This window comes from Carassius auratus, chromosome 17 (assembly GCF_003368295.1).
Source record: "Carassius auratus strain Wakin chromosome 17, ASM336829v1, whole genome shotgun sequence".
Taxonomy (NCBI): domain Eukaryota; kingdom Metazoa; phylum Chordata; class Actinopteri; order Cypriniformes; family Cyprinidae; genus Carassius; species Carassius auratus.
Window position 1 is genome coordinate 21,029,315 of NC_039259.1, and position 8,465 is coordinate 21,037,779.

At 43.4% G+C, this 8,465-nt stretch overlaps 1 protein-coding gene across 1 annotated transcript; it reads left to right on the top strand.

Annotated features, from left to right (window-relative positions):
* Positions 1 to 4,159: 4,159 nt before the first annotated feature.
* LOC113116896 (extracellular calcium-sensing receptor-like) lies at positions 4,160 to 7,708 on the top strand. Its single transcript, XM_026285194.1, has 6 exons — positions 4,160 to 4,460; positions 4,693 to 4,981; positions 5,089 to 5,844; positions 5,909 to 6,136; positions 6,530 to 6,653; positions 6,804 to 7,708. The coding sequence occupies exons 1-6, from the start codon at positions 4,255 to 4,257 to the stop codon at positions 7,706 to 7,708; spliced, it is 2,508 nt and encodes an 835-aa protein (XP_026140979.1). The 5' UTR covers positions 4,160 to 4,254.
* Positions 7,709 to 8,465: the final 757 nt, after the last annotated feature.

Consider the following 8,465-nt stretch of genomic DNA (forward strand, 5'->3'; position numbering starts at 1 on the left):
AGAGTCCTCCAGGGCGGAGCGGAAGACTGCCACGGCCTTGTGGTCACCGCCAGAGTCCCCCAGGGCGGAGCGGATGACCACCACGTCCTTGTGGTCGCCGCCAGAGTCCCCCAGGGCGGAGCAGATGACCACCATATCCGTGTGGTCAGAGCCAGAGCCCTCCAGGGCAGAGCGGAAGACCACCACGTCCTCGTGGTCGCCGCCTGAGTCCCCCAGGGCGGAGCGGACGACCACCACGTCCTCGTGGTCGACGTCGGAGTCCCCCAGGGCAGAGCAGATGACCCACACGCCCCCGTGGTTGAGGCCGGAGTCCCCCAGGACGGAGCAGCAGACCACCCAGTGACTTGACTTGGCTCCGGAGGGTCCACCGGAACCTGACTCGACTCCGGAGAGTCCACCGGAACCTGTCCCGACTCCGGAGAGTCCACCGGAACCTGACCCGACTCCGGAGAGTCCACCGGAACCTGACCCGACTCCGGAGAGTCCACCGGAACCTGACCCGACTCCGGAGAGTCCACCGGAACCTGACCCGACTCCGGTGAGTCCACCGGAACCTGACCCGACTCCGGAGAGTCCACCGGAACCTGACCCGACTCCAGAGAGTCCACCGGAACCTGTCCCGACTCCGGAGAGCCCACCGGAACCTGACCCTGGCACTGTCTCTGGAACAGTCTCGGGCACCGCCTCGGTCGAGGCATCGGGAGCGACCTCGGACACTGCATCGGGAATGGCCTCAGGCACCGCCTCTGTAACGGCCTCGGGTGCGGTCTCGGGCACCGCATCGGGAACGGCCTTGGGCACCGCCTCGGCCTCTGGAATCGCATCGGGCACCGCCTCGACATCGGGCACCGTCTCGGCCTCCGGAACAGCATCGGTCACTGCCTCGACCTCTGGAACAGCATCGAGCACCGCCTCGACATCGGGCACCACCTCGGCCTTCGGAACAGCATCGAGCCTCGCCTCGATCACAGGAACAGCCTCGGGCACCGCCTCGACATCGGGCACCGCCTCGGTCTCCGGAACAGCATCGGTTACCGCATCGGGAATGACCTCGGGCACCGCCTCGGCATCGGGCACCACCTCGGCCTCAGGAACAGCCTCGGGCACCGCCTCGGCATCGGAGACCACCTCGGTCACTGGAACAGCATCGGGCACCGGCTCGGGTACCGCCTCGTGGACGGCAGCGGTCCGCTCGTGAATGTCCTCCTGAACGGCAGCGGCCCGCTCGGGAACGTCCTCCTGGACGGCAGCGGCCCGCTCGAGAACGTCCCCCTGGATGGCAGCGGCCCGCTCGAGAACATCCTCCTGGACGGCAGCAGCTCGCTCGGGAACGTTCTCCAGGCTTTGAGGAACGGTAGAATCTTGTCCCCTCTTCCTCCGTCCTCTACGATGGCGAGTCGGGGGCACCTTGACTGGCGACTCAGACGTTGGGTCGGCCATCTTGTGCTGGGGCTCTAAGCTGGTGGCCATCTTGTGCTGTGGCTCTAAGCTGGCGGCCATCTTGTGCTGTGGCTCTAAGCTGGTGGCCATCTTGTGTTGTGGCGCTGGGCTGGCGGCCATCTTGTGCTGTGGCTCTAAGCTGGCGGCCATCTTGTGTTGTGGCGCTGGGCTGGCGGCCATCTTGTGCAGTGGTGCTGGGCTGACGACCACCCCGCTGGAAGAGACAGGAGTGGCTGGGGCATCCCACAGACCCCGATGCTGCAGGTAGCGCACGAATTCCCAGAATTTCAGTGTCTCTACCTGCGCCATCTCCTCCAGAGACACTGGATCATCCAGACCGCCATTAAAATAATCTTTAAGGGTCGTGCCGTTGTACCCCATGCCCTCTGCCAGGGACCAGAACACCTGAGCCAGGGCACCCACTTCATTGTCCTCTTGGCGCAGGGCGATTAACCTCAGATATCTGGCTCGCCTCTCCGCCATCTTGGCTGGGGAACGTAAAAATGACATACCGCTGGTTCTCTTTGTGACGGAGTCCTTCTGTCACGTTACGTGATGGTTGAAACACGGCGAGAGAACCAATTGCAGGTAAGCATGATTTATTTAAGGGATAATCCAGAGAGGTAATAGTCCATGCAGGGTCAAAACCAGAGAATCCAAATCGGAACATAAACAGGACACGAACACGGGGCAAAGCAAGGCAAGGCAAGGCAAGGCAAGGCAAGGCAAGGCAAGGCAAGGCAAGGCAAGGCAAGACAAGGCAAGACAAGGCAAGACAAGGCAAGACAAGGCAAGGATGACGGACATGAATAATACACTGACATTAAACATGGACTCCGTAACCCAGACTAAGACAGACTGGGTATTTATACACAGAAGGATAATGAGGAAACAGGAGACAGGTGGGGAAACAATCAATTACACAACAAGGAGGAAGGTGACCAAATAAGGGAATAGGAAGTGATCTGGTGACAGACACCGTGAGAAAGGAGGACATCTAGTGGAACCCCAGGGAACACAACACCGTGACAGTATTTGGTTGGCTTAGAAAGATAAAAAATTTTCATTCTTTACAATTACAGTGATTGCTGTCCTATTTAAGTGGCAGTTTGAATGTTGGTTTTAATGTATCAAACACGGAATCAAAACCAAGACAGAGGAACAGTGTTTACTGTTAGCCCAGTTAGTGGATGAACACAAGGCCATTCTTAAAGGAAAACTAATAACGGTTCATTCCCCCTGCTTGTGCGCACCTATAAGCCTGCTATATTCATAAATGCAGTTTTTTTGAGCCTGCAAGGTAGGAGTGTCCAGTGGAAATGAAATGAACTGCGACTCAACAAGATGTTCTGAAAGTGCTGTAATTGTTTGTATGATCACTCTGCTTACAGAAGGTTGTGACAGACCCAAATCATCACTATTGCATTATTGCATTTTCCCAGTTGCCAAATATCGTAATGTAGTGATTACTTTAATTTCTGGCACGATGGCATTTCTGCGCTGTGTCGGAGATGTTAGCTTGTCTCTAATAAGATCAGTCACAAACATGATCCCTGCACGATCTAATCTATAGCGGCTTATTAACTCACTGTCATCCGTTGCCTGCAACACATTTCTTCTACCTCTTCGTCTTTCTGCCATTTTCAAGCCTGCTATATTCATAAATAGTTAAGTTGTACTCAGTTGCATTAACTATGGGGGGCTAGTCATAGTAATTCAGTGTTACGTAGTTATATAACTGTTGGGGAGCTCGAAAGATTGTGCTAGCATAACCGCTGATTATTATTTGAGCTTTATTTAAGTGGTACCTAGTTATTTTTAACTATCAGGGCTAGGTAAATAGTACTAGAATAACCGCTGATTATTGTCTCAGCTTTAATTAAGTTACATATTTATATGACTGTCAGAGGGCTAGACAGATAGTGTTAGCATAACCGGTGATTATTGTTTTGAGCTTTAACTAAGTTGTACATGGGTAAATATGGGGGACAAAACAGAAACACTATTTAAAGAATGGTAAGCATGGGCGACCTATAAAAATAGTATTAGTCATAACCTCTGGCTAACGTTTAGACTGGCGAGTTTGTGAAAGTGGGGCACATGTAGAAACGCCCATCGTGGGGAAACCCTGAGCGACATAGATTCCTAATGAACTAATAAAAATAAAGTAAAGAGTTAAATTAAAATAATTAAATGTCAGAAGAATAAAAATAATAATTAGAGACCAGCAAACAACCAATTTGCCTTTCAACCTAAATTTGAGGTCATACTAAAATGGAGTCAGATTAAATATTAAAAATGGAGTCAGATTAGAATTGGACTTAAAATGAATTACTTCAGGCACTGAAAAGACCGTACATGCAGGAAAACCTTCAGCCAGCACCCAATACCTTCCTTGGACCGAGTGCGTGGGTCCTACAGACTTGTCATTTGCACTTACATATTGTTGCTCTTTTGTTAGTTTTCTATTGTCCTCATTTATGTTTTTAATAAATTACAGTGGATTTGGGCATCTGCCATGACTCTCGCTAAAAGAAAAGCTGCAAGTGGAGTGATACAAATGGTATTTGTCAAATACTAATACAAAACAAAATACAAACTCATACTCAGATTTTTAGAATGTAATAACTTGTGAAACAATTAGTCATATTAGCTTGACTCCAGTCTGTCTCTGCTTGACCTGACACATGGCCCTGCCCTTTGAGGTTATTCGCTACATTCACAATCAATCATCCATATTAATTATGTCTATAAAAGTACAAATACTGTATCAAATCAGTTGCGTTTGACCACAGTAAAAACTGAATCTTTGTGATGTCTGTCTTTCTTTACACACTGCTTATCTTTCAACTACATGCAAAGGCAGAAAATCCTCTTTGCCGAATGATGGGAGAATCTAAGTACCCACTATTATCCAAGGATGGAGACGTAAATATTGGAGCATTATTTTCAGTCCACAGCATAGAGATATTACCTTCATTTAAGTATACACAAAAACCTCAGGCTCTATCATGCTCAAGGTTCGTTACTTTGTAAACTTTTATTGAACTATTCAAAAGATATATTCAAATAATGCCATTTTTATGAATAAAAAGTGCAGGATATTTATAAATATAAATCTGGAATGTTAACGTGTTTCAGGTGTGAACCACATACATATTGTAAAATAATACATACAAGTATGTTTTTGGCTGTATTTATCTGTTTATGTTTTTGGTCTGTATAAAACACACCGGCTTTATATTTTCATAGTGTGAGTCTTAGAGATTTTCGAATGGCTCAGACCATGATTTTTGCCATTGAGGAGATTAACAGAAGTCAAAGTTTGTTACCCAATGTTTCTGTTGGCTACCGAATTTATGATACCTGTGGTTCAAGACTGTCTTCTATGAGTGCAACCATGGCACTGATGAATGGTCCAGAGTTTACAGCAGGAGATAGATGCAATGGACAGTCTCCAATACATGCTATAATAGGAGAAACAGAGTCTTCTGCAACAGTGATTTTGTCCAGAACCACAGGACCTTTTAAAATTCCTGTGGTAAGGAGCAATAACACTTAGCAAGAACTTAGACATAATCTCACTTCTGGTGGCTGTTTAACATTTTTAAGGGTTTAACTTTTTTCCTTTTTTTCTTTCGCTTTCAGATAAGTCCCTCAGCCACATGTGAATGTCTCAGTAATAGGAAAGATTATCCCTCTTTCTTCAGGACAATTGCTAGTGATTACCACCAGAGCAGAGCACTTGCATACATAGTCAAGCACTTTGGCTGGTCTTGGGTGGGAGCTGTGAACAGTGACAATGACTATGGAAACAATGGGATGACAATATTTCTGAATACAGCCCAGGAGGAGGGAATTTGTGTGGAGTACTCAGTAAAATTCTACCGAACAGAGCCTGACAAACTCCAAAAAGTGGTAGAGACAATTAAAAAAAGCACTGCAAAAGTGATTGTTGCATTTCTTACCAGTTCTGAAATGTACAATCTACTTGAGCAGCTAAGTATTCAGAACATTTCCGGCATCCAAATGATTGGAGTGGAAGGATGGATAACTGCAAAGAATTTGCTCACTCCAAACTGTTTTCATGTGCTGGGAGGGTCACTGGGGTTTGCAGTAAGAAAAAATGATATTGAAGGTTTTGCAGATTATGTTATAAAGGCATTCTGGAAGACAGTTATTCCATGTTCACAGACTGAGGGAAATTCTTCTGAGTATGCAATAAACTGCAACACTTATCAGGATCTACTATTGCTGAAAAACTATAATGAAGATGTGCCTGAACAAAGATATTCAAGTAATGTCTACAAAGCAGTTTATGCTGTGGTGCATTCATTGCATAGCCTACTCAAGTGCAAAGAACAAGCAGGTTGTAAAAAAGGCCTGACAATACAACCACAGCAGGTAAACAAACAAACAAACAAAAAAATAATTGAATTTCTGTTTGTAAATGTATTTTTCTCAATAGGTTGTTGAGGCTCTTAAAAAGGTAAATTTCATTATAAAAATGGGAGATCATGTGTGGTTTGACGGTACTGGCGCCACAATAGCCCAATATGAAGTTGTAAACTGGCAGAAGGACTCAAATGGATCTATCAAATTTAAAGCAGTGGGTTACTATGATGCCTCACTGCCCCCACACCAGCGCTTTGTGCTCAACACTGAAAACATAACCTGGGCTGGGGGACAAATTGAGGTAAATACCAGTAATATGTCTGTTATAAACGGTTGCTGGAAACTGGAAAAAACTAATTCTCAAAATACTTGCACTGTCCTATACAAATTACATTTTTTGGATAACACATTAGAAAGATAAATTGACAAATAAATAAATTGGTTCCCATGTAATATATCTGCAACAGCAGAGGGCGGTGATAAGCCAGTTTTTAATTTTACATTTGTGTAAAACCTTTTAAAATGATTTTGGACCAATCACTAATTTGCATAATTTAAATAGTCTGAAAAAAGTAAATTTAGCCAATGTCTTTTCATTTTCTAAAGTCAGTATCAAGACCCAGGAAAACAAATGTATGTATGTAAGAATTATTATTATTATTATTATTATGTATTTGTATTTATTTTTATGTAGAAGCCAAGGTCTGTGTGCAGTGAGAGTTGTCCTCCAGGCACTAGGAAGGCTTCGCAGAAAGGAAGACCTGTCTGCTGTTATGACTGTATTCCATGTGCAGAAGGAGAAATCAGTAATGAGACAGGTAATCTTCAGGCCATCTCACAGTTTCAAGGAAAATTGCTCCTTTTTGTATTTTCTCTCTTACGTTGCAGTTCTGGATGCAGTTTCCTAGCAAAGAACATAAATAAAATTATTTCATCTCTAACTATAATGATCATTACTTTCTTTCCAGATTCAAATAACTGCAAGCAGTGTCCAGGTGAATACTGGTCTAATGCTGAGAAAAATAAATGTGTCTTAAAAGCTGTAGAATTTCTCTCATTCACAGAAGTTATGGGTATAGTGCTAGTATTTTTCTCACTTTTTGGAGCAGGAATAACTGTCCTGATAGCCATCCTGTTTTACAGTAAGAAGGACACCCCCATAGTTAAAGCCAACAACTCAGAGCTGAGCTTTCTGCTGCTCTTCTCATTGGCTCTTTGTTTTCTCTGTTCACTTACTTTCATCGGCCGTCCAACAGAGTGGTCCTGTATGTTGCGTCACACAGCATTTGGGATCACTTTTGTCCTCTGTATCTCCTGTGTTCTGGGGAAAACAATAGTGGTGTTAATGGCCTTCAAGGCTACTCTTCCAGGAAGTAATATCATGAAATGGTTTGGGCCTGCACAACAGCGACTTTCTGTTCTTGCATTTACACTAATACAGGTTCTTATCTGTGTGCTTTGGCTAAAAATGTCACCTCCATTTCCATACAAAAATTTGAAATATTATAATGAAAAGATTGTTCTTGAGTGCAGTCTGGGTTCTACAGTAGGTTTCTGGGCTGTGTTGGGCTATATTGGCCTTCTGGCTATCTTGTGTTTCATTCTGGCTTTTCTGGCTCGCAAGCTGCCTGATAAGTTCAATGAAGCCAAATTCATCACATTCAGTATGCTTATATTCTGTGCTGTATGGATCACATTTATTCCATCTTATGTCAGTCCTCCTGGAAAGTTCACTGTAGCTGTGGAGATATTTGCCATTTTAGCCTCAAGCTTTGGTTTACTATTTTGCATATTTGTACCTAAATGTTACATCATTCTGTGTAAGCCTGAACAAAATACAAAGCAACATCTGATGGGAAAAGGTTCCATATAAAGCATAATCATTCTAAACTGAATTGTCTATATCAGCATTGTAGTGTTTTGTGGTGTTTATTCAATAACTTATATAATGTTAAAAACATATATTCAAAAATATAAAAAATAACCCCTTAAAATTTTATACTGAACAAAAATAAATATCTGTACTATTTAAAGAACAAGAACACAAATCAAAGTAATTTTATGGTAGTCTTCTTATGTATTTTACTTAAAATGTGGTTCTATCATATGTACATACATTTCCCTTTTTGCATAGAAAATGTATAATACTGACATATTTGTTTGCCAGAGGACCCTGCAGTTTTCTTAGCTTTATCCTCAGTAGTGATTGTCAAAGTCAAATCTCACACTCGTTATAAATTAAGAATGTGCCACTTCAAGAAAACTTATGAAAAGGTTTTTACATCTGTGGTATTAAACACTTATTTGGCCCCTACATGCTTTTGTCACTAATTAGTCCCCTTGGAATTATAAGGTTCTATCTGCTATTCAGAGTAGTTTTGAGATATTGAGCTTCAAAGTTTTAGTGTTCCATTCGACTGTGTAAATAGAACCTTGTGGGTTTTTTTTTTAATAAAAAGTCCCATAATGTACACAACATTAAAAAATCTATCACATAAATTTACATACATTGACACAGAATAAGAATATGTGAATAACTCAATTTTGACAAAAATGTCAGATAGAACCTTATAATTCCAAGGGTACGAATTGTGTCTTGACTCATGCCATTGTGGCAGAGCTTAAAAGTG

Bases quoted from the DNA above. Each gene is read 5' to 3' on its own strand.
- LOC113116896 (XM_026285194.1), top strand. From the start codon at position 4,255: ATGTCTGTCTTTCTTTACACACTGCTTATCTTTCAACTACATGCAAAG. The intron at 4,461-4,692 runs GTTCGTTACTTT...ATATTTTCATAG, and splicing joins CAGGCTCTATCATGCTCAAG to TGTGAGTCTTAGAGATTTTC. The intron at 4,982-5,088 runs GTAAGGAGCAAT...TTTCGCTTTCAG, and splicing joins GACCTTTTAAAATTCCTGTG to ATAAGTCCCTCAGCCACATG.